General features: G+C 58.8%; 1 protein-coding gene across 5 annotated transcripts in view; it reads left to right on the top strand.

Moving 5' to 3' along the window:
* The first annotated feature begins 12,909 nt into the window (after nt 1-12,909).
* TPCN2 (two pore segment channel 2) overlaps nt 12,910-25,221 on the top strand; it is a 28,155-nt gene continuing 15,843 nt past the window's right edge. For 4 of the 5 annotated variants that reach the window (XR_009216229.1, XM_058526194.1, XM_058526193.1 and 1 more), the window contains exons 1-7: nt 12,910-13,053; nt 16,241-16,305; nt 16,889-16,965; nt 17,358-17,535; nt 18,938-19,054; nt 22,450-22,556; nt 23,267-23,339. Coding sequence is in view for 4 of the 5 variants with exons in the window: in XM_058526194.1 (XP_058382177.1) it covers nt 12,942-13,053; nt 16,241-16,305; nt 16,889-16,965; nt 17,358-17,535; nt 18,938-19,054; nt 22,450-22,556; nt 23,267-23,339 (729 nt within the window). In the remaining variant the exon portion in view is untranslated. The remainder of the gene's footprint in view (nt 13,054-16,240; nt 16,306-16,888; nt 16,966-17,357; nt 17,536-18,937; nt 19,055-22,449; nt 22,557-23,266; nt 23,340-25,221) is intronic. The other variant, XM_058526195.1, reaches the window with a different exon arrangement.

The raw sequence follows: 25,221 nt of genomic DNA, 5'->3' as shown, positions 1-25,221 counted from the left end.
TGAAATGTTGAACTTACTTCTCTTCTCTGTCTAGGGCGTCTCTTTTCGGCAGCTCTTCCCGGGCTGGGGAGGGCTGTCGTCTGCTCCCCCTCCTCTCTTTGCAGTGTCTTTGTGTGGGTTTTGACACAGTGTGGGCCTTTGTCCTGGAGGGATGTTTCCTTTTGTTGGTTCAGGAGTTCCCGGGCCCAGGCCGCTCCGGCACCGGCTGATCTGACTGCTGCCTCCCTGCGCGCTGTGAGTGGAAGCCCGCGCTCCCCTGGTTGACTCCTGCTCTCTGATGGGACCATCAGGCTGGCCGGGGAGGACCTGTTGGTGACTGGGGGGTCCTCCAGGGCTCAGGACCATCAGGGCCCCACTGACTCCCCTCCCCGTCCTCTCTTGCTGTTGCTGATACTACGTGGGTCTGGCAATTCGTGCCCCCCGGCTCGCATGCTGGGGGGGCCTTGCCGCCCAGTTTCACGGGGGCTGCTCCCCCCGAGTTTGGGGTTTTGCTGTCCTAGCGCTTTGTCCATTTTTATAGGGGGGTTTTGGGAGATCAAAAAACTATAGCATTCCTGTTCCTTCTTCCCAAAATTGCCTTCAAGACTACTTACTAGACAGTAACGGAAACATCTACCCTGAAAGTCCGAGGGCGAGGACAGTTCGCAGTGGGCTGTTCTTCGATAGAAACCAGCCACGCCAAAGAGCAGAGCATGACATGCGTGGGGATCTGGGCCTTTCCAGGCCCCTGTCGCCAGACTGCAGAGGCCCTGCGGAGAGAGCTGCAAGCAGGGCCACCGGGTACTGTTGCTGGGTCGCGCACTCCTCAAGTGCACCTGGCTACGAGGCCGACTGGGGCTGAATTCCAGCTCATGCTGTTTGCTGAGCCTCGGGTCCCGCCCCGGGGCTGCACCCCTCCACCCCGAGAATGCGCGTACGTGCTGGTGGCTTCCCTGACTGAAGAGGAGGGCGTGACTGCATGACTTCCAGGTCTCTTTCCGCAGTGGGATTCCCTGCAGGGGCGTCTGCAAAGTGTGGGCTGGGCCCCAGGTCTCTCCCTGAGATGGCGAGAGCCGTCACCCAGGTGAGTGCACGGCCTCCGGGTTCGGAACTGCGCCGAAGTCCCTTCCAGCAGAAACGCAGATTCCCTCACCTCTGTCCTCGTCCACGGTATCTGCAGCCTCACCTGCAAAAGAGGCTTCAGGAATCGGGAGCGGGTGGACCCACAGCCAAGCCAGAAGATGGGAGAGTTAAAGGAATCTAACCAGATAGGGAGCTGCCGGCTCACCCTCGCTCAGCCCTGGAGGAGTCCCCAGCTGTCCAACCCTGCCCCAGACACAGACTGCTCAGTCACCTGGTTGGTACAGGCCCTTTCTCCCCTCTAGGTCTGTGCTTATGCGGTTCTCTCTACCTGCTATTCCTTGGAAAACTCCTACACATCCTTCAGGACCAGCTCAAATGTCACCTTCTCTGGGAAGCCTCCCCACAAAGCCTCACTCCCCACCCAAGCTCAGTTTGTTGCTCCTTCCTAAGTGCTGCCACCGCGGTGCTGCTTCCATTCAACAGGCGTGGCTCAGTCAGTCATTCAACAAACGTTTGTTGAGCACCAACTATGAGTTCAGCCTCTGAGGTGAGTCCCCGGGAGTGAATGAGACAGTCCCGGCTACTGTCCCTCGGGAGCGTGCAGTCTAGGTGTCACTTGTCTACCTCTCCCCAGGGACGGCATTACGGCTGATCCTTTGCTGACCCCAATACCCGGTGAGGACCTGGCACACAGGAGACGCTCGATGCAGGATGAACGTTCCCAGGGCAGCAGGCTCAGCTGGCTCTGAAGGGGAGCGGAAGTTCCTTTGGCATCGTTCTCTGAGTAGCTTCCCGGTTCCAGCTGCCGGGACGTTGCCGGCTCTCTGACGGGCCCCCCTGGTCGACTAGCCACCTGAGTCGGGTAGGGGCTTCTCCTCTGCCCAGCAGAACAGACCTTGACCGTGAACTGCCGGGTCCCCTAGCCTGGCTTAGACCCCTGGCAGGCGAGGCAGGACCAGCCCTCTGCAGCCTGGGTGACCACCAGTCTCTCCCCGGCCTCCAGTCCGGGGTCCTCCCCTTCCAGGTCATCTCTGCCCCTCGGGCTCATGTCCTGCTGAGGAGCCCTGGGCAGCTGGCCAGCAGCAAGTTCAAAGTCCAGGCTGCTTTCCAGGCAGTCACGGGGTCTGCTCCCGTCCCTGTCCGGCCGTCTCTCGCTCGTCCGCAGCTCACCTTCCCTGCAGCCTGGAGGTGGGCCTCCCCTGAGCCCCCTTCTCTGTGCTGTGGCACCCCCAAACTTTTCTCTCCCCGCCTGGGCGCATCATCTGAGGGCAGGGGTGCCTTTAAGACACCATGGGACGCAAATGGCCATAGCAGAGCAAGGTGCCCCCCACCCCAGCCCCACTTAAGGCACAAGAGTGTGTTTGCACCGAGTAACCTCCAGCACCAGTCCCAAGAGACTCCCAGGAGGTATCTGGACCCCTGGAGGGTCTGCCTCCCGCCCCTTCTAATTCACTCCCCCCTCCGCCACCCCCCTTTAAAAGCACAAATCCCATCGTGTCCCTATCCCTGGCTCGAGACCCTCCAGCGGCCTTCTTGTTGCCCTCACAATAAGATTTGCACCCCTCAGCACGGATGCCTAGCCCTGCAGGGTCGGCTGCTGCCCCTCACTTCCTCTCGGCCCTCTCTCCTCAAGGTCATTGCCCTTGGCCCTGCTGTCACTCCCCCTACACATCACGCTTCCTCCTGTCCCCCTTTCTCCACCCCACAGCCAACTCCTCATCCTTTAGACCTCAGCTAAAATGTCACCTCCTCCTGGAGGCCCTCCGTGACCCTCTCATCTGAAGATGGCCCACCCTGTGGGTGCTTTTTGGAATCAAGATATAATTCACTTACCATGAAATTCAGCCTTTCAAAGTGTACATTGCAGTGGTTTGTAATATAATCGTGACGTTGTGCAACTGTTACCACCGGCAAATTTCAGAACACTTTCATCACCCCCGAAAGAAACCTCTTACCCGTTAGCGGTCACTCCGCATCCCACCCTCCCCTTGGCCCTGGCCCCCACTAACCTGCTCCTGTCTCTGTGGGTTTACCTATCCGGACAGTTCACGTTAATGGAATCACACACGACGTGGCCTTTTGTATCTGGCTTCTTCCACTTGGCATAATTATTTTCAAGACTCAGCACTTTGTTCCTCTTTATGGCTGAATAACACCCCATGGTGTGGATATGCCACATCTTGTTTATCGGTCTGTCAGTCCCTTCCTGGCGTGATTCCCACGTGTGCTGTTTGTTTTCCTGCGTGTTCTTCTCATTTTCAGCCACCTCTGAGAGGGAAGGCCTGACTGTGTGCTCCCTGCTGTGCCCAGTGCCTGACCGGTACCGGGCACATTGGGGTGCTTGGTGAATAGGAGCACGTGGGACGGTCTCGGTGCTGCCGCCTCGCCTCGGATGCCATTGGTGCTTGTTGGCAGCGTCCTGGTGCTCACTGATCTAGGCCAGGCTGATGGCGCCCTCCTGCCAGCACCCACGCCTCTCTGTGCAGGCAGATCTGGGCCCTAGGGGCGGCTCCAGCAGATGGCCAGTGTCGCAGGGGAATTGGAAACACCCAGCTTCCTCGGCCCTAGGCGGGGATACCCTGAGGTTCCTTCTCTGTTATCTCCAGGGGGCCCCATGGAGACTGAGCCCTGTTGCCACCCGCTGATGACGCACCTTCTGTGACTTCCTCCCCATCCCAGACCCCCTTCTCGGGATGGCGGTCTGAATAAACCGCTCACACCCCATCTCAGGCTCTGTGTCTGGGGCTCCCAGCCTAGGAAGTCACGTTTGTGCTGGGTAAGGCCCAGATGCCGCCCCGGCCACCGGCCTTCCCACCAGGACCGACACGGCCCCTCGCCTCCCCCAGGCCCTCCCTCCAGGCTCCCCACGGGCCTTCAGCCCAGTGCTGCTCCCCAACCCCGCGGGCCTCTGCCCTCCCACCCCGCCCTGCTGACCCTCAGCCCCCAAGCCCCTCCGCTGGTCGCCACCATGAGCAGCTCAGTTCCCAACACAACAAGTGATCCGGGTCTCCCTAGATTCCTGTTGCTTGTGTCGTGCGTGAAAGGACTCAAAATAGCAAGTGCAGCCTGGGCGGCCTGGGAAGTATTTGTTTTTCCCAGGGGTTGGTCCCCAGGGCACGGACGAGGAGGTCTGCTCACGAGCGCCCCCGCTGGTGGCCCTGTGCCCAGCCCACATGCTCTCCTTCCAGGCTCGGGCCAGGTTTGGCGTGCACTGTGCTCCTCACTCGCTGTGTGACCGCAGAGAAAGCACACAGCCTCTCTGAGTCTCGGTTTCCCTCAGGAGGATGATCGCCGGGCTGCTCTTGGTGGTAGCTTCGAGACTGAAGCGTGATAAGCGATTGGAGAATTCTTCACGGTCTTAGACACTGCCTGTGTTTCTCCCAGAGATGCTGTAAAGGACGCGGGTGGAGGAACAGGAACGGGGACCACGGCCCCGTCGTGTGTCCCCTCTTGCTGCAAGCCCGGGAGTCACCTCTGTCATTATCCCCACTTTATGGATGCACAAACCAAACCCCAGCGAGGCGTTGGGCTGCCCGAGCGCGTGAGGACGGTGGTGGGGCGGGATGTGAGTTCAGATCTCGATGGTTCAAGGCTCATGCTTTCCCCACATGCCCACGAGGCCCGGTGATTTCTGCTTTTCCCCACGTGCTTTCAGAAATCGTTTGGAACTGTTGCAATGAGCACGTTTTGTATGAGTCAATAGTGCCCAGGACAGGTCCCGGCACACAGTAGGCGCTCAATAGATTCGTGGATGAATGAGCGCAGAAATGAACAAAAGACATGAAGCTACGTTTAGAAAGACCTACGTGGGCGCGTGCTTGCCCCTCATGCAGCTAAACAGAGGAAACCCAGCCCGCGGCGGGCGGTTGGTCTGGTGCATCCAGGAAGGAAATGAATATGACCAAGACGCGTCCCCAAGATGTCCGACCTGTGATGCCTGGTGCCTCCAGGCTGCAAGGACGTTTGGCCCCTCTTGGAGTCTGCTATATACCCCATGGCCTCACCAGGAAGGTTCCAGTATTCCCCCTATAGAACCAAGCAGGAACGAAACACAGAGGGGGTTGGCATGTTGCCCAAAGTAACACAGCTCGGGGCACGTGTTTGGAATGGGGCACTTCTGACATGCACACCCAATGTGGTACAACCTCCGTGTGGGTATCTTAGAAGAGAAAGCTCTCTATTGATGGAGCAGTCCTCCAACAGTGGCCCTGGTGTGACATGAAGTGATCCTCAGGCTGAGCCACAGTCATTGTCCCCACCAAGAGGACGGCTTTCTCCACTGCAGGTTCCGAGGGGCACAGGCAACAAAGGCAACATTGGAATTGCAGCTGCATGGTGGTGGGCGTGTTCTTCTATCATTTGTGGTGTGTGTAGGGGGTGGTGGGAGAGAGGAGGACACTGTCCCTGATGAATCTCAGGTTTGTTTTCTCTCTGGGGGCAGGGCAGGGAACAGAGTTCTGTGCCAAGAACCCCCTTTCTCATCTACTTTGCAAACTGCTGGCTCTGACTTTGCCCTGTCGCTTCCTCTGGGCTGGCCTTGTAAGTGAGCATAAGTGAGGCCATCTTGTTACACTAAATAGCCCAGCTCCTCCTCTGTGTGACTACTAGCTGGGCTGCACATACTCCAAAAATTCACATGCTTTCCTGATTTATGGCCTCCACTTACCTACGTACTCCCCAATAGCTTGATAAATTAAAAACTTTGTTCTATAAGTTTCTCTCCAGGAACAGGCTGACCACAGACAGGAAACACACCTACAAAGTATCCATCACAGCTGACAGAAGAATGGAACAATGTGATGCCTGGAGCCCATCATGCCTGGAGACTAACATCCCTGGACCCCCTCCTTACTGCCCATTTTCTCTCTATAACTGCCTCAAGATTCTGTAATCTTTGAAGATGGGTCTTTGAGACATTATTCACCTGTCTTCCTATTTGCCGGCTAATCTGATTAAACTTCGTTTCTCGATCTGTAACTCATTGTGATTAATTGGCTCAGATAGCAGCGAGCAGAGCGAGCCCATTGCTGGGTATCAGCCTCACTCACGGGAGAAAGCCACTGCTTTGTGGCGTTGGACGGTGGTGCAAGCCACGCTGGGCCCTTCCCCAGGCCTGCTCTGCTGTGGCACGCCCACCCGGCCCCATCCCACCCTGAGCCGGGCCTGTGCTCCTGGGCCCAGCTGATGGCGGGCCAGGGCTGTTTTCAGACACCGTGCTTCCAGCCCGTTGGGCAATGCAGCCTTGGGAGGCATGTCACGGAGCCCCTCCAGCCTCAGTTTCCTCATCTGCCCAGGGGACAGTGACAGCTGTCTTGGCTCACAGGGGGGATGTGAGAACCAGGTGAGAATTGTGTGGGAGATGGTCTTTGAGGCACAGGAATTAACATGAAAACAAAGCCTTACTTGCCGCCTATTATGGTAGGCAGCCTTCTAAGATGCCCCCCAAGGGTCCCTGCCTCCTGGTGTTCTTGCTCGAGTGATCCCTGCCCCTTGAGGGTGGGCTGGACTTGGTGACTGGCCTCTGATGGATAGAACACAGCAGGAGGAATGGGAGGTCACTTCTCAGATGAGGCTATGAAGGACTGTGACTTCCATTGTGTTAGTCCTCTCTCTCTGGCTCTTCTCGCTCGCTCCTTCTGATGAAGCTGGCTGCCGTGTCCTGAGCTGCTCTATGAGAGGCCCACGTGGCAGCGAACTGAGGGCAGCCTCCGGGCAATAGACTTGGAGGAACTGTGGCCTTCAGTCCAACGGCCCATGAAGAACCGAATCCAGCCAACGGCCGCTAAGTAAGCCTGGACCTACATTGAGCCTTGAGATGGCGGCAGCCCTGCTGGACACTTTGATGGCAGCCTGTGAGAGACCCAGAGCCGGAGGCATCTACCTGAGCTGCATTCAGATTCCAGTCTAAGAAAAACTGGCAGATAATAAACATTGTGTGAAACCATGAAGTTTGGGGGCTGTTACATAGCACTAGATTACTAATACATGTATTTATTTTAACGTGTGTTAGAAAAAACATAGTAGCCCATTAAATTGGGTTTGTAGCATTTATTACCTGCAATGAAATTAAGTAGCGAAAATGAATCAATTTAGATAGATGAGATCTGTTCTGCTGAGGGGGCTGCATGTGAAGACCATCCAGGTTGCTGCCTCCTTCCTCCCATCACTCTGTCAATGAACAAAAATTCAACTGAGTAAATTGAAAGATTGGATTGGCTTTATTCCATGATTCAAGAATCAGGCAGCATCCCATCTAGAAAATAGAAAGGTGCTCTGAGGAGTTTGAAAAAAGGGAAGGTATTTACGGGCAGAAACTCGGCGGGACGAAGTTATTGGGAAAAGAAAAGAATAGGGTTGTTTCAGGCGAGGTCACTTTTCTTTGGTGGAGGGCAGCCAGGGTCTTAACGGGCAGATGGCCTCACTCATGTTGATCAGGAATTTCCAGACGGATCAGCTTAAGGTCACATTCACGGGAGGGGCTGAAACTGCAATCAAGACTTCGTTTGCTGCCTTGGAGGCAAGTGACTGCACTTTGGGCCTGTTGTTTCTTTTTTTTTTTTTTTTTTAGCGAGGAAGATTCACCCTGAGCTAATATCTGTGTCCATCTTCCTTTGTTTTGTATGTGGGACACCTCCACAGCATGGCTGATGAGTGGTGTACGTCCGCACCCGGGCCGCCGAAGTGGAGCATGTGGAAATTGAACCACTTGGCCGCGGGGCTGGCCCCTGCCATTTCTTTTTTCAATAGCTCCCTGCCCCTCCCTGGTTTCTCCCTGCACCACAGCCTAAGGGCGTGCAGTGTCCCCCTCAGGGGAGGAATGGCTTGTGGCCTGTTTGCTGCAGCCCAGTGTCCAGCAGGTTGAGGGGACTGGGGTCTGGGAACCCTGGTTCTAGGGCAGCTTCTGCTGCCACCTGGACAGGGGACAGCAGCAGAGTTACTTCTGTCTGGGCTGGAGGAGGGACAGTAGGGGCCGGGGCTGGAAGGGGAAGGAGAGAGGAAGACAAGGGTAGGGATGGGGTCACTGTCTTGCCTCAGGTCTCGTGCAGGACTGCCTCCCAGTCTGGGCACCAGAAAGACCCACGCACCCAGCAAGTAGGGGCACTGGTGACCTCACCCAACCTCAGCCACAGACAAGGGGAGAACTTGGCAGAGCCCTTCTTGAAGTGGGTACCTGAGGGTTACTGTAAATATTCAATAAGAATATGATTACCCTTGGACTTTGTTCCTGACACAGACACAGATGAAAAGAAGTTGACTTTGTTAACTTGCTGTTTTCTTGTTTAACCTGAGGGGTGACTCAAGGGTCACAAAGATTTATGAGTTTGTTTTGCAGAAGAAAAAGAATGCCTTTAAGGGAGTTGTCACCAGATAACCAGCCCCCAGCTGATTGCCCTAGGGCTTATCTGGAGTGAAAGAAACACGATTCTCCTTTGTTTCTCTGAAACTCCTCCTCCCAAGCCCCTTAGCTCTATAAAACCCCCTGCTTTCTTCTCTTGTGAAGGCAGATTTGAGAGAACCTATCCTCCTGTCTTATGTTTTGGCCAATTCGAATAAACCTTTCTCCATCTCCAAGCACCCATGTCTCAGTGATTGGCTTATGGTGCATCAGGCACACAATCTTGAGATTAAGAGGTTCAGTATCATTCTCACCTTGGCCTCAGTTTCCTCATCATGAAAAGCAAGGCAGAGGGCCCTGTGGGCCTGCACAGCCTTGGAGGGATGTGGCCAGAGCCGGCTGGGTCTGCATCCTTTCCTCCCGGGCCTGGGAAATGCTGCTGCAGTGTCTTCTTTCCCAGTTCTGTCTGTCTCCTCCACTGGACCAGATAGACGAGGAGCTCTGAGGGCAGGCACGCAGGGTGGGGCCGGCACTCAGACTGTTCCCAATGGAAGGGCAACCTGTTCATCTATCACCTCCCATCTGCCCCATGCTTGACATGTGTCACCTTGTTGGGACCCTCCCAACAGCTGTGTGAGGCTATTGCAATTGCCTCCCCACTATACAGATGGAAAAACCGAGGCTCAGAGAGGGGCATGATGTGCCCAGGGTCTCACAGCTGGGCAGCCTAGGAGGGGACGCAGCAGAGCCAGAATGCAGGTGTCCCAAAGCTCCCCTGTTTTGTTCACCGTTGTGTCCCCAGCACCTAGAGTAGTGCTGGGCATGTCATAGGTGCTCGATAAATACTTGCTGGGCAGGGCTGGCCTGGTGGTGGCTCCTGGTGGCTCTCACGGGGTGGCTGGACCTGGAGGAGGTGATACCGAACCTCTTAATCTCAAGTACACGTGCCTGATGTGCAGTAAGCCAATCACGGACACCAGTGCTTGGAGATGGAGAAAGGTTTATTTGAACTGGCCAAAATGAGAAGGAGGGAGGATAGTTTCTCGCAAAGCTTCCTTCACAAGAAAGCAGGGGGTCTTTATAGAGCTAAGGGGCTTGGCAGGAGGCGTTTCAGAGAAACAAAGGGGGAAATCTGTGTTTCTTTCACTCCAGATAAGCCCTTGGGCAACCTGACTTCAAGGGCGTCTGGGGACTGGTTATCTGGTGATGTAACTTCATTGAAGGCATTCTCTTTCTTCTGCAAAACAAGCTTATAAATCCTTGTGACCCTTGAGTCACCCCTCAGGTTAAACAAGAAAACAGCAAATTGAACAGATTAACTTCTTTTCATCTATGTCTGTGTTGGGAACAAGGTTGAAAGGTAATCATGTTCTTGTTGAACATTTACAGTAACCCTCAGGTACCCGGCTTCAGAGGCAGCTTGGGCTAAGGCCTGGAGCTCAGCGGCAGTTACATTGACTTGAGGTGGGCCACGTGTGCCCAGCAATTCTTAAGTGCCTGTGTGACCCTTCACTCCTCACAGTGGTCTTGGGTTTGTTATGACCCCACCTCACAGAAGGGGAAACTGAGGCACAGACTGGGGCAGTGTCTTGCCTGAGGGCACATAGTGACCTGGTGGGTGTCTCTGGTTTCACTCCCAGGCCAGCACTGCTCCCCTGCCCTGCCCCACTCAGCCAGTGCCCCAGGGCCCCAGAGATGCACATGCTGGACCACAAGGCTGCTGTGAGAGCCCAGCTACCCAGAGGGGCCCACCAGCCCTTTCTCTCCCTGCAGGCCCCCTACGGACCAGCTGACTGCCTTACGGAAAGCTGGTGATGGACACAGACCAGCTGCCATCTGTCTGCACCCTGGGGACAATTTGGCGGTACCGGGGACAGCGCACTGGCATCTGAGGGTCAGCGCCTTCCTGCGGGATCATGCTGCCCCCTCCATAGTTTATTTCTGTCTCCCCTTTCATGAGAGCTCCTTCTGTTAGCCCACCTGCATCCACACCAGGCTCGACACCCTAAAGTCGGTGTAAATGCTTATGCTGCACCACATTCCACCGAGTTTATACCCAAACATCAAAGGAAATCTTTAATTGCAATACAGACAGGTCCTTGGGGGATGGGCCTTTTTTTTAATTGACGTAACACTGATTTATAACGTTATATAAAATAAATTTCGGGTGTATATCATTATAATTCAATTTCTGTATGGATTACATCATGTGCACCACCCAAAGACTAATTACCATCCATCATCACACACATGTGCCTAATCACTCCTTTCACCCTCCTCCCTTCCCCCTTCCCCTCTGGTAACCACCAATCCAATCTCTGTCTCTGTGTGTTTGTTTGTTGTTGTTTTTATCTTCTACTTATGAGTGAGATCATATGGCATTTGACTTTCTTCCTCTGACTTATTTTGCTTAGCACAATACCCTCAAGATCCATCGATGTTGTCACAAATGGCCATATTTTATCCCCTTTTTATGGCTGCGTAGTATTCCATTGTGTATATATACCACAGCTTCTTTATCCATTCATCCCTTGATGGTCACCTAGGTTGCTTCCAATTCTTGTCTATTGTGAATAATGCTGCAATGAACATAGGGGTGCACGTATATTTATGCATTCCTGTTTTCATGTTCTTTGGATAAATACCCAGCAGTGGAATAGCTGGATTGTTTTATTTATTTATTTATTTATTTTTTTCCCCAAAGCCCCAGTAGATAGTTGTATGTCATAGTTGCACATCCTTCTAGTTGTTGTATGTAGGCCTCGGCCTCAGCATGGCCGGAGAAGCGGCGTGTCGGTGCGCGCCCGGGATCTGAACCCGGGCTGCCAGCAGTGGAGTGCGTGCACTTAACCGCTAAGCCACAGGGCCGGCCCTGGCATAGCTGGATTGTATGGTAGCTCTATTCTTAATTTTTTGAGGAATCTCTACACTGTTTTCCATAGTGGCTGCACCAGTTTGCACTCCCACCAGCAGTGTATGAGAGTTCCCTTCTCTCCACATCCTCTCCAACACTTGTTATTTCTTGTCTTGTTAATTATAGGGGATGGGCCATTTTTGCAAAGAGCTGCCTCTATTATTTCCTTTTTTCAGAATAAAAATATCTTACTTTTTTGAAGTTTTAAAATGCATGCTCCTTGGTAAAGAAAAAAAATTTGAGCCCATGAGCTCATCCTGTGATTTCTCTCTACCCTCCTGGGTATGCCACCCTCTTGCCCTCAGGAGCTGAATCATTCTTTAAATATTTGCCTTGCCAACTGAAGGGCTTAATGATTTCATTGCTATTTTAATTTGCATCTCTGTATTCTAATAAGGGTCATCATTGATATTTCTTCCTTTGTGAACCTCTGGTACATGTCCTCTGCCCCTTTCCCACCTATGGAGAATTTAATCTTTTTCTTACTGATTTTTAGGAGCTCGGTGGGAGGCAGGATTTTGGCCCCCATGACCTTCACATCCTGGCATCATGCTCTTGGTTATGGTAGGTTACATGGCAAAAGGGATTTTGCGGTTGTAATTAAAGTTACTAATCAGCTGATCTTAAAATAAGGAGATTATCCTGGATTATCCGATGGGCGTGATGCAATCGCATGAGCCCATAAAAGCAAAGAGATGTGGCAGAGAGGGACGTCAGAGGCACTGGCAGCATCTTGCTGTGTCTTGCAGCATCTCGTTGGAAGCATGCAAAAGATTCAGTGCACTCTTGCTGGCTTTGATGATGGAGGGGGCCGAGAGCGAGTGGCCTCCAGGAGCTGAGAATGACCATGGGCCGCCCTCCAGGAGGAGATGGGGACCTCAGTCCCAGCCCCATGGCAGTGGATTCTGCCAGCCACCTGGATGAGCCCGGCTCAGGCGGGCCAACACCTTGACTTTGGCCTTGCGAGGGCTTGAGATGAGAACCCGGCAGAGCCACTGGACTTCTGACCTCTAGGACTGAGAAATAATAAACGGTAGTTGTTTTAAGTTAAATTTGTGGCAATGTGCAATAGAAAACAAGCTCTTTATTAATCTTGAGAACACTTTTTATACATGTAATTATTTTTTCAGTGTGTCATTTGCCCTTTTAAACTTCACCCTCTATTCTATTTATTCTTCCTAATTTCATTAGCAGAGCGCAAACTCAAGTTCCATTTTAGGGGGTGTCCTTGGCGGTCCCCCACGTACTCAACACTCACATGCAAAACACAGATCCCTGGGCCCGGCCCCCAGAGTTTCTGATTCGGCAGGTCTGGGCGGGCCCAGGTGCGGCTGGCGCTGCAGGTCCGGGGACCATCCTTTGAGAAGCACTCCTCCCAGCCCTAAGGAGTCTTGAGAGCCCCTCCCTGGTGGAAGGAAGAGAGCCGCACGCCGAGGGGCGGGGCCCAAGGGGTCCCCGCCTCCTCACTTGAGATCTCCGTCCTCATTGGCTGCTAGCGAAGGGGCATCCCCTACGTCACAGCCGTCCGCCCCTCCCCCCGAGCCTCAGGGGCGGGGACGCCGCGCCTGCGCAGTGGAGCCCGCGCCGGCGTCCCGTGTTCCTGTGAGGTCGGGGCGGCGCGGCGACCCCATGGCGGACCCCCGGGCCGAGTCGGAGCCCCTGCTGAGCCGGGCCCGCGGCGGCAGCGGCCGCGATTGCCCCGCGGGCTCACCCGCTTGCCGCGGCGTCCCAGTCGGCCCTGGTGAGCGGCGGCCGGGGGAGGGGACCGGGCGCGGGGGTGGCGCGTGGGGGTCCCGCCGGCCCGCGCCGTGTCGCTGCGGGCGCCCCCCCGCACCCCGGCCGGGGTCCGAGCGGGCGGCGCGGGGCGCCAGGTGGCCGCCTTCCGGAGGGCGGGGCGCTGCGCCCTCGGAGCCCGGCCCGGGCGTGGAGTGGGGGGCGCCGGCGTCGGCCGGGCGCTGCGGGCTCGCGCCCTGCCCCCGACCAGCCGGACCGAGAGCCCTCGCCCAGCCCGGGGGCAGCCAGCCCCCTGCAGCCCCCGCTAGTGCCGGGGGCGGACCCGGGCCTCGTGCTCTCCGTGGGTCGCCTTGGTGACTCCTAGGAGGCAGCACTTCCATTTTCCCGTTATTAAGGGGGGTAACTGAGGCACAGAGAGGGCGTTCCCGTACCCAGTGCCACACAGCCAGGCAGTGGCTGACGTGGGATTCGAACCCAGCTGGGGGTGACTTGGGAGTCCTTCCGCTCTCCCTTCTCGTTCATGGTCCCAGGAGGCTCCCCAGAGGTTGGTCCCCCTTCAGCCTGGGGCTGGGGCAGGCCTCCGTAGGCCAGGGCAGCTTCCTCCCTTTGCCTTCTGCAGCTCCCTCCTACCGTTCCTGTTTACGGCTGAGAGATTGCTGAATCCCAGGAGGGCGGGGAGGGTGGAGTCTGTCTGTCTCTGGCTGACACCACAGGCATTGCGTGCTGGGTTAGGGATGGAAGGGCTTCAGCCCCATTTTGCAGAGGAGGAAACAGGCCCAGAGCATCTGGGATCTGGTGCAGAAGTTGCTAGCATCATGCTGGGTATCCTTTCTGGGCCACTTTCCCTCACTGGGCTCAGTTTCCTCCTGTGTCCGGGAGGGGTCTGTAGTGTGTTCCTATCCATGGGATAAGGTGGCAGATCCCTGACAGGAGATGAGAAGACGAGGCTGAGGCGGCCACCCACCTGCCCATCTCAGTGGCTGTCCCCAGGAAAGTTCTCCATCTGGCCGTGCCAGGCCTGGCAGGGCCCTGGACAAGGGACATAGGACATGGCGGCAGTCAGGGGATACACACTTTGTGTCTGGAGGTCTGAGTGCCTTTCTGGTGCTGTCACTTCCCAGCTGTGTGACTGTGGCAGGTTGCCTAACCTTCCTGAGTCTCAACAAAAGGGGAGTCATCATGGGGGCTGCCCTGAGTGCGGGGTGTGAGGGTTTAGAGAGAATCCAGGGACGCCCTCAGCACAGGGCTGGCCGGGTGGCGGAGCTGCTGTGTGTGGGTGCTGATGGCTGTCCTGGGCGGAGCACCATGATGGTTGCGGGTCCTGGTCCTGACAGAGTGGACAGCTGGGCAGATGAGACCCACATTGTAGAGACAGGGGCCAGGTCAGGCAGTGTCCAGCAAGAGGGGGCTCTGGGGGAGGGCTTCTGAGAACGTGGACAGGACACTCTGTGTTCTGCATCTCTTTGGCCGGGCTCTGCAGACCCGGGGCAGCGGGGGCTGAGAATGGCCCATCCAGTCTCCGTCCAGCTCTGTGCGGGGCTCCTAGCTGAGGCCCTGTGCTCCGGGTTTGCGTGTCCTGCAGTCGGATTCTTCTACCCCCAAGGTAGAAGGGTGCCCCAGCACCTGCCGCAGCAGGGTGCCCCCAGACCCCAGTGGACCCTGCCGTCAGGTCCTTCAGACTCAGCCCCACCTCGTGGGACACAGCCAGGGAGTGAGGATAGTCGTTTTCTTGTTGCTGGTCAGGAACTCATCCTCTTACTGGTTTTGGAAGAGTCAGAGGACAGGGATTGCTATGCTGTAGAAGGGGCTTTAGAATAATAATAATAATAATAGTTATAATAATAATAATAATAATAATAATTATAATAATGTCCCAGACAGAGGAGGGTGCTGGCTCTGGGTGATGCAGCGAGGGGTGATGGCAGAGCCAGGACAGAGTCTGGTCTGCTCCCTCTGTCTAGGGTCCCCCACATCCCCGATTGGTCCCTGGGCCCTGCTGCATGAGCCCTGAGCACAGGGGCAGCGGCCTCCCTGGGGATGGTGGGCAGTGGCCCGGAGCTCTGCCAGGTGCCTGGCCTGCCTCTTCCCCACCTCTGGCCCCTCTGCTCCAGAGGTGTGCATGTCTGCTTTCTCTCGGTACCGGGGAAGGGCTGTTTCGGCAGCGCTGGCCCCACAGGACCATGTGTCAAAGCAGAATCTTCAATGGAAGTGGAGACAGGGCTGTTCGCCTCATTTCCAAGCCCTGGTCTGGGAGTGCTGGGGCTGCAGACGACTCTGCTCCCCAGGGCCCTGGGCTGCCTGGACTGCTCCCTGTCTCCTGGGCCTCGGGCAGTGGGGTTCCTCTGTCGCTGTGAGTGGCAGCTCCTTGTGCCTTTCTTCTCCTTTTGTGTCAGGCAGTGGCTTCTGCAGCGAGGCCACAGAGGCCGCACTTGCCCTTGAGGTGGTTGGCAGAACCCAGGGCTGCGGTGACTGACGGGTGTGCGGCTTGTGGGTCCGGGATGGGCGGGGGCCTGGGGTGCTGGACGAAGGCTTTCGAGCTTCCTGACTTGTCCCGAAGGCCACTCGTAATAGGGAGCCTGCCCAGCCCATGGGGGCCCCATCCCTTCCTCCTGTGCCCTGAGCGCCCTTCGCTGGTTGGGGAAGGTGGCAGAAGGGTAGCAACAGCCTCCCGTTTACTGAGTGCACTCTGTATGCCAGGCCTGGCCTGGGGACTCTCCTGTGCTTGCGTTGCCCCTCACGGTACCCTCTTGGGGGCCCAGTTGGGTGGCCATTAACCCCCCCATTTGACAGAGGGGGAGATGCACAGAGAGCTTAAGCCCATAGCCTGAGGCCCCCAGGCCCACAGGCGGGGGAGCCGGGGTCTGAGCGCTCCGAGTCTGCCTCCGGGCCTCGCTCGTGCTGCGTGGCCTCTACCACTGTGTCCTGGGGGCAGGAACTGTGGGGGCGGAGCTGGGCCCGGAGCCCCATGCACGCAATGAAAAGACCGCTTACCTGTTCAGACCCTGCTCCACATGGGGGACACAGCACCGAGGGGGGTCCTGTCTTCTGTGTGGGTGCAGACACAGCGCAGAGTGCAGGACATCTTGTTCCAGAAGCTTGGAAAAGAGCGCAGCCAGGTTCTTTCCCTGATCTCCTGTATTGGGTGAGCGCCACGTGATCCCCCTCGTCACCCGATGTGTCCTCTCTGCCCGCAGGCGCCGAGGCCAGGCGGGCTCTGCGCTTCGACCAGGCTGTGGTCTTCATTGAAGACGCGATCCAGGTGGGTGGCGCCTGCTCCGAGTGGCTGGGCCTGGGCTTGTCTCTGGGTCTTGTGGGGACTGGTGGTGGCTGCCCCACCGGCCCCTTCACTCCTCGCCATCCTGGGGCCGAGGCTGTGGTTGCTGGACTGTGTGGTCAATGTAACGCTGACTGGCCCTTGGGCCCGTCTCCTCTCTAAAGGAGACGGGTGCTGGGCGCTCTTCTTCTGAGTCCCAGAATCATTCATTTCGTTGATTTACTGCCTACTGAGGGCCTGTTGTGTGCCGCCCTGTTCTGGTCCTGTGAACGATGCCCAGAGATGACAGGACCGTCCCCTGCCCACAAACGACACACACGCTCCAAGAGGGAAAGAAAATATGGAAGCGAGCAGTGTGCCACATGTGGGATTAGGCTGGGGGGCATCCTGGAGGGGGACACAGTCACCCTCGCAGAGGAGAGAGCCTTGTGGGCAGACAGAGGGCACGGCTGTGTGTTCGGTGCGCCTTAGATCTGTCGTGGGGAAGGTTGGCCTGCACGTGGCTGGCTGTGCGGCGGAGCACTGTAGGGACCCCTCACGCTCCCCCGTGTGTTCTTTTCACTTCCAGTATCGCTCCATTCACCACCGCGTGGACGCCAGCTCTTTGCGGCTGTACCGATGGTACTACTCGGACGTGTGCCAATGGTGAGAACGCTCACGTGGAAGGCGGGGTTCCCGTGGCCTCCCGGGGGCGGGGGGCAGGTCTCAGGGTCCAGGCAGGCTCCCCCTCCCCATGGTGGAGAAGGAGGTGCTGTTTCCCCTCCTCGTGGGAAAGGAGCCCAGCCTGTACACAGAAAGTCTCCTTTGGTGCTGAGGGTTCCTTTCCAGAACATTCCGGTCAGCCATGGCAATTGAGTTTCGACCCCATTAGTGTTACCTGACCACACATGAGTAGCCACAGGCTGGAAAGTGTGGGCTCTGCCCTTGGGACTCGTGGAGTCTGTCCTGCTCTCCAGGCATTCTGCCTGCTGGTCTGCGTTGTGGCCCCAGAGTGCGGCTGGATCTTGCATTTTAACCAGTTTTTGTCCCTTTTCCAGGGTTTTGAGCTTGACCATTTTCTTGATCCTGTCTTTGGCTTTCATTGAGACCCCTTCCTCGCTCACCAGCACCTCGGACGTCCGCTACCGCTCGGCCCCCTGGGATCCGCCCTGCGGCCTGACGGAGGGCGTCGAGGTGCTCTGTCTGCTGGTCTTCGTGGCTGACGTCACCGTGAAGGTGAGGTGGGCGCTGACAGCTGCCGGAACCCGGGCCCTGGCGCCCCGCCGCCCATCTGCTCCTTTCCTGGTTGACTTGTACGCTCCTGGAGCCGGCTGCCTTTTCTCCCGACTGTACTTTGACCCTCTGGGCAGAGGCCTGGGTGTCTTGGAGAATTCTGGGCCTGCAGCAGAGGCTCTGTCAGCTCCACTCCCTCTCCAGAGTGTAAACTGAGTCAGAGTGTAAAGTGGAGCCATCGAGGGCACATAGCCTTGCAAGACCTCTGGGAGTGGCCGGGGGTATGGCAGTGCCCCTGGGACAAGAGACCCCGACCGAATAAGAGAGGACTGGTGGTTTCCCTCACGACCCCCCCCTCCCGCCCCCGAGAGAAGAGAAACATAGGAGGCGAGGAGCTGGGCCTGGGGTTGGGGGGGGTCTGTTGCTCATGCTGCTGTGTGTCTAGCTCTGGCTTCTGTTTGTGACTTGAGTCTTTGCAGCAGCTGGAGGTGGGCCCTGCCCTGCTCACTGGGGCTTCTGAGCCGTGTCAGCTTCAGAGGCTTAGCAACTTGCCAGTGAGATGCAGAGGGGCTGGGTCTTGCTGTGGCCACACGTTCTGTTACGTGTGTCAAACAACAGCGATTCCAGTGCTCCAGTCCCGGCCCCATGTCCACATCCCAGGCTCCCGAGCGCTGGGCCGCACCCTGCCCGCAGGCCAGGCCGGTCACGGTCACAGTCGTGGTGTTTGCCCGGCAGCCCTGCTGTGGGAAGGGTGGTTTCGCGCCTCTCTGTTCTGACCCTGAGGGGCTCGGGTGAGCGCTGGTGCAGTATGTGACTGAGGGCCCAAGGCAGTTTCTTGTTCCTTCGTCTTCAGCCCATGCTGTGGTTAGCAGGTCTGGGGGCTTTTAAGGTGGAACTGAGACTAGTGAGAAGTTCTCATTAGCGTTTATTGAATGGTCGGGCCATTTGGGAAGTCTCCAACGGTGAGAGAGAGCACACGTTTTTATCTGCAGGCCGTGACCTCTGGAGGCCTTAGTGATGGTGGGAGACGGGCCCTGAGCCTGTGCTTGCTGTGTTTCCTGGTCTTTTCCAGAATGCTTCTCATGCACAAGTTAAATTGATGGTTGGGTAGACAGAGTGGGCAGGGACCCCTCTTTCCGATGAGAGAACTGAGGCCGGAGTGGTTCAGTGCCGAGCCCGAGGCCACTAGCTGCCCGAAGTCACCAGCAGGCTGGGCGAGGAGTGTGGCCACCTGACCGCTGCCCAGTTCCTGCTCCCCGAGTCACGTGGAGATGCGCTGCTCGCCGAGGCGCTCTGCTCTGGCCACGCCAGCCTCGCCTGTGTGCGTGGACGGACGGTCTCAGGCTGGCTGCAGGGCCGGTGCCTGCGTGGCCACCTGCCTGCTCACCCGCCGCCTCTCTTGCAGAGCTACCTGGTCGGGTGGGCTGAGTTCTGGAAGAATCTGTGGCTGCTGGCCTACCTCCTGGTGCTGGTCGTGTCTCTCCTGGACTGGCTCGTGTCACTGAGTCTCCTCTGTCAGGAGGTAGGTGGTGAGGTGGCTCTGAGGCGAGAGTGGGGAGCTCTGGGCGGGCTGTGGGGTGCAGCCATCCCGGTGAAGAGTGGGCAGGGGTCCTGAGGCCCCGCAGCCATCCTGCCCAGCTCTGCCCACCCTCCGTACCGCTGCAGTCACCCATTGGCCGGGAGCCTTGTTCCCGTCCCGTGGATGAAGACACTGAGGTCTAGGGAGGCACGAGGAGCTGGGAGCAAGTTCCAGGACTCCTGATTCCTGCCTCACCATTTTTAGTTAATTCCTCGACTGGCTGGGTCCCCCATGAAAGCACCCGCAAGACCTCACCCAAAGGACACATCCAAAGCCCTGTGAGGCCCGACAGTAAGAAAACCCACGTCAGCTGCCGGTCCTCTGTCCTCTCTGATCGCAGCATCTTTGTTTCCCCTGAGACACCCAGAAGCACCACGTGATCTGATAGGACAGGGCTGGGAAAGTTGGTTTGGGGCCATCCGTATCCATCAGGGCCGGCCACAGACGCCCATCAGGTCCTTTAGTAGAGGGAATTTTGTATGGGGACTTAGGTGTGGAGGAACCGGGAAAGGAGAAAGAGACCCAGTGGACACAGAGCTGCAGGAAGCAGCCCCACCCCGGGCTGGGGGAGAAAGGGAAGAGCGGGCTTGTCGGGACCTGGAAGCCCAGGGGAGGGGCACCCGGAGCTGGGACCCTGCCCTCCGACTTCTGAGGAGGGGCTGCTGTCTGGCGGGTGCTCGAGGAGGTTGGTTCTGGGGGTGCTGAAAGAAGGGGAGGCTGGAAGCCCCGGGGCCCTGCGGTAGGAGCCGCCAGTGATCAGAAGGGAGCAGGCCCACCTCCCTCTCCTGCCTCCGGCCCCTGTCTGAAGCGGCGTTGGCCCTGAGGCTCAGACGGTGGTCCTGGGAGCGGCCTGGAGGGCAGGGCGGGCAGAGCCCTAACCTGCACACCTGTCTGTCCAGTGAGGACAGATGAGTGCCCTGCATGGGGGAGGGGCCCACGTCACCCACCCACCAGGGGCCACATCCGCGCTGGTGCTGGCTCGCTTCTGGCAGCAGTGGTGGCCTTGAGGGGCTCCACATGGTTGGCCCCGGGGGTAGCCTCCGTCCTTGCCTCCATGGCCACTTTGTGTGTGGCCCATGAAGATTGGAGCAGGTGGCCGAGGGGAAAGGCTCAGGGGCATCACGGGACGTGTCATCTGTCCCGAGAACCTCCTCTTGGGGGTACCCTGTGGTGGGCGTTCACCCTGCCTGTCCACACGCGTCCTCCCCAGACCTCATTTCCAGCGTCCAGCCTGTTCTTTCCGCACCCCTGACCACCCACCCAGGAGTTGTTACCTTTCAGTCCAGACGGGGAACCCTGCCCACTTTGCCTCCTGTGCCGTCACTCGGGGGCTTTCCCGATTGAGGCTGTAACGCCAGGTCTGGTCCACTTCTGCTTGGGGCCGCCCAACACTCAGAGCCGCCTGCAAACCAGGCCTGAGGTTTTCCTCTGTGGCCAGCTGGCCGATCCTGAGATCTCCCAGGGGCATGGGGCGCCCGTAGGGAGGACCTGCTCAAGCCAGGCCTCTCATGTCCGTTTCTACCTGATGGGGTGCTGCTGCCCCCAACCTTGTGGCTGGGAGGGGCAGATCACACGCAGGCGCTGGTCACCTGACAGGCCGTGGTCACTGCTCTGGCTCCGCCGTGGCTGTTTCTCACAGGACGTGCGTTATCTTCAGATTGGTTGGTAGCTTTTTCCTAAAGCCTTGGGGGCCGGGGTTGCAATTCTTAACTGGCACTGGGCCTAGTCCTCTCTGCAGGCGAGTCCCATGGATGCCCTGTCCCCTCCTTCATAAAGGCTGCATGTCCCTGTGTCCGTGGCACGGACGTGGCCCCAGCATTGGGCAGGCCCTTGGTGTGGTGGGTTACTGTCTGGGAGAAGCTGCGCTCTGGTCCGTGTCTGACCACAGGCGAGGGTCCAGACCCTGCGTGGGGGCGCCGGCAGGATCTTCAGCTCCTGCTTGACTAAAGGGCTGGCTGAGACCCTGATACTGGGCCTGAGGTGGGGCCTTCCCTCCAGTGGCCAGTGAGCGGCTTCTGGGTGAGCTGGGGGCCTGGTCCTTTAGCCCTCGGGGGCAGGAGGCAGAGCCCTGAGTGGTGTCCCTTCATCACTGTTTCCTTTGGCCTTCTGAGTCCCGTGCTGGGAGCTGGGTGCCCTTCTGAGGATGGGTGCAGCCCGGGAGGTTGAGTGAGTCCTCGGGATAACGCTTCTGTACACATTCTGGAGGGCCTGCTGTGCGCTCGTGCTGGAGGGACCTTATTCTGTTGTGACTGGGAAACAGCACATACCTAATAGGATCCCAAATTGCGACAGGTGCTGTGGAGGGGAGGAACCCGGGGCAGCACTGCAGGAGGTGGCATTTACGCTGACATGGAAGGGACGGGCACACGGGCCAGCTGAGCAGACGGGGGGGTGGAGCGCTGCAGCCAGCGAGAAGGCAAGGGGCAGGCCCGGGACCGGTGGAGTGGGCCTCAGGCAGCCATGGAGCGCTTGGGCAGGGAGGTGACACAGCCTTGTGTTTCTAAGACAAGATGTCCAGGGGGATGAGAGTCTGGAGTTGAGAGCTTGGATTGGAGCTCGAATGTGGGAGTCTAGAGCGTAGACCTGGTGCTTAACATCGCAGGGACGGACAAGTACCCCAGGGCGTGGGCCAGAGTGGAGTTGAGGGGCTCAGGGCCTCCAGCATGCCAGGTGAGGCACGGATGAGGGGCCTGAGGGCCTGCGCGGAGGGAGAGGCAGCTGTCTGTGCTGAGCGCCAGGGGTTGGAAGGCGATCTTGGGCTCAGAGGCCTGGAGGTCCCCTTGGGTGGGTCCAGCGCCCCTGGACGGATTGGCTAGGACAGGGCAGGGACGCGTGGGGCGAGTGAAGGGGCAAGTGTCTTTGTTGTGAGTGGAATGTGTTAAAACATGGAGTGTGTTGATAGCGGAGGCGGAGAAAGGGCGCCTGAGGGAAGTCTGGGGGGGTCCTGAGGACAGTGTGGGGAGGGAGGACCCTTGTTTGCTTCTGACAGAAGGGCAGGGGAGGGAGGAGGTGTGTGTGGGTTGGTGTGTGTGTGTGCGCGTGTGCGGGCGTGCATGCTTGGAGGGTGCCCCGAGAGGCGCTGGTTGCCCCCTTTTCTGAGGTGCCAGTGGAGTCCGAGATGTGCCCTGGGGGGCTGTGGGGGTGGGTGTCAGGAGCGCAAGAGGACGGGGTGTCTGGAACTGGGAGGAGGCCCGAGTCTGCAGCAGTGGCCGGGAGCTGGCATGTGGCGGGGGAGGTGGGAGCTCTGCCCTGTCTGCCCACGACCGTCGTGGCAGCAGGGGCGGGGTGGACTGAGCCGACTGTGCCTGGCGCGGTCTCCAGCCCGTCCTGTCTCGCAGCCCCTGCGGATACGCCGGCTCCTGCGCCCCTTCTTCCTGATGCAGAACTCCTCCATGATGAAGAAGACGCTGAAGTGCGTCAGGCGGTCGCTGCCCGAGATGGCCAGGTGGGCTCTCAGCGCCGGGCTGGCGGGCGGGCGGGTGGGGCCTCCTGCTCCTCGCCGTGTGGTTGGGGGCCGCCTGGGCCCCCTTCCTGGAGCCGTGGGCCGAGACCTGCATGCCGTCTGTGAGGGTGGCTGGACGCTTTCCCCCGCCTGGGGTGGTCAGTGGGTGGACATTCGGGGACCTCTGTCCCGCACTTGTGCCCTGTAGCTCCGGCAGCCCTCTCAGCGGCCTTGCTGAGGACCCCACCCCTGCTCCATAGCTGCCAAGTCCTGTGGATGCTCCCCTCCCTCCTGCCCTCCTTCCGCAGCGCCCCCCCAGTTCCCCTCCCGCCCCTGGCCCCTCCTCAGAGAGCCAGTGCTCCCTCTGCCTCCAGTCCCTCCCGCAGCGGATTTCGTGACTGACCCCTCACCGCCCAGCCCAGATGGATGGAAGTGGCCTTTCCTCTCTGAGAGTCCCTGGGGTCCTCTGACACTGCCTCTCTGGGCCCCCAGGACATGTCCCCGGAGTTGCCAATTGTCCCTGCCAAGAAAGAGGGCTCCACTGGGCCAGGACCCCACGGGCGAGCTCGTGGCAGGTTCTGGGGAGGGGAAGGGACCTGCCCCAGGGGCCAGTTACAGGGAGCTCTCTGGGCGGCCGGGTCAGCTGTCCCTGGACCCCGTCCCACTTGACGTGTGGGGTGTGCCCAGCGCTGAGTGCCATGTCTGTCTCCCAGTGTCCTGCTGCTGCTGGCACTCCACCTGTGTGTCTTCACCATGTTCGGCATGCTGCTCTTCACCAGAGAGAAGGTACCGAGCTCCCTGTTCCCAGCCCTGCGCCCCCAGGTCTGATTGACAGGTTAATGCGTGTGGGAACTCTGCCGGCTGGTTCTTGGGCCAGCAGAGGTGAGGACCAGGTCAGGCCGCCTGCTCACCTTGTCACCAGGGTCAGTGGTGACCCACCTAGACTCCAGGTGTCTTTCTTCAAACGGCCACAGCGTGCCACTGCGCCCCCTGCCAGGGCACCTGTCTGCCAGGGCCTCCTGGGCTCAGGGCTGGTCGGCTCTGTCTGCTCTCCCTCCCTCCCCCCCTCTCCTTTTCCCTCCCTCCCTGTCTGCCCCCCTCCCTGCCTCCTTCCCTGCCTGCCCCCTCCCTCCCAGGCCGTTCACTGACCTGGCTTTCCCCACACCCGTCCTAGAGGCAGGCCCCCAGCCTGGCACTCGGGGCCATTGGGAGGGCCCCACTTGTCCCTCCCTCACAGCCTCTGCCCGTCTCTGCAGACAGGCACCCTACCACTTCCTCCTCTCCCTCCCTGCCGGGGTCCCCTTCCCTGCAGCCCCCTGCTTCCCAGCCCCAGCAGCTCGTTGCCATGTGGAGGTGTCTGTGCCTGTCACCCCGACCCTCGGCGCCTGCCTTGTCCTCCCCGACCCCGTGCGTCTGTGGTCCTGTGTGTCTTTCCTCGTGTCCTGGCCAGAGTCACTGTCCTCAGGGCTGGGGCCGTCCTGCATCTCTGTCCTGGCAGTGTGGCCGGTGCTCGGCCAAGGCTGGTCTTCATTGAGTTTGTGGCAACATTTGGGGTTGGGGTGGTGCTGTCCATGGGGGAAGACTGAAGACTGTCTCTTCTGACCCTGGGGGAGCTGGGGCCCCCGTGTGTGTGTGTGTGTGTGTATGTGCGTGTCTGTGGGGGTGGGGGGCAGCTGGGCTGTGAGGTGGGACCAGACAGAACCTCAGGCCTCTCGTGACCATCCAGTGACGCTGCCGTTGCTGCTGTTTTGCGGAGCCCAGGACCGGGTGGGCAGGGCGCTGGGGGTGGGCCTCTGTCCTGGGAACACTGAGTGTCCCGAGGTGCCCAGAAGGGTTGGCTCCTCTGCTGGCTCTGTCTTCTGCCCCACGAAGGGGGACCGGGCTGAGGAGGGAAGTGTTGTGTCATCATGGGGCCAGCGGGCTATATGTCTTGGTCTTGGTCTCGGTGAGAGTCCACTCCCCCGCCAGCGTTCAGAGGAGGGTGTGATAGCGGCCGACCTGTGAGGGTTCCTTGTCCTCGGCCCCCACAGGCCGCCTCCAGGCTGGTGCAGAGAACAGGTCAGGAATGAGCGGCCGGGGATGCGCTGTGTCCCCCCAGGAGGGAGAGGGTGGGGACCCAGGCATGGACGGCCCTGCAGGTGGCCATGAGTGCCAGGCCCGAGGGCTGAGTTCTAGTGAGTGGTTGAACGAGTGGTCCCCCACACACAGACTATAGGGCAGGTGAGGTTCCCCGAGACCCAGAGAGAGGGGGCTCTCCCAGGAGGGTCACCACCGAAATTCCTGCTCTTCCCTCCGCAGCGTGGTCCCCTGCTCCCGCCGCCCTGACCTTTGGCCTCGCAGCGCACAGTCCAGTGCGTGGCAGAGTCGGGCTGCAAGCAGGCTGGCTTGTACCCATGTGTGGTCTGTTGGTCACCAGGCTGTGACCCTCTCAGTCCGGCCGGCCGAGGGCTTTTCACGACCTTCCGAGCAGGCCCGCTCCAGTGGCTGCGTCCGTGTGGGTGTGCAGCCTCCCTGGACGCTGGCTCTTAGGCCTGGAGGCCCTGAGTTAGGTCCTGCCTGGCTGTGAGCACAGAGCCTGCTGGGAAACGATGGGAAGATGCAGGTCAGGGGCTGTTGACCCCACGGTGGATGGTCCTGGCTTGTTGGGTCCAGGTCCGGGGCCCGGGGC

This window comes from Diceros bicornis, chromosome 31 (assembly GCF_020826845.1).
Source record: "Diceros bicornis minor isolate mBicDic1 chromosome 31, mDicBic1.mat.cur, whole genome shotgun sequence".
NCBI lineage: Eukaryota > Metazoa > Chordata > Mammalia > Perissodactyla > Rhinocerotidae > Diceros > Diceros bicornis.
This window is presented reverse-complemented; position numbering and strand designations above follow the sequence as displayed.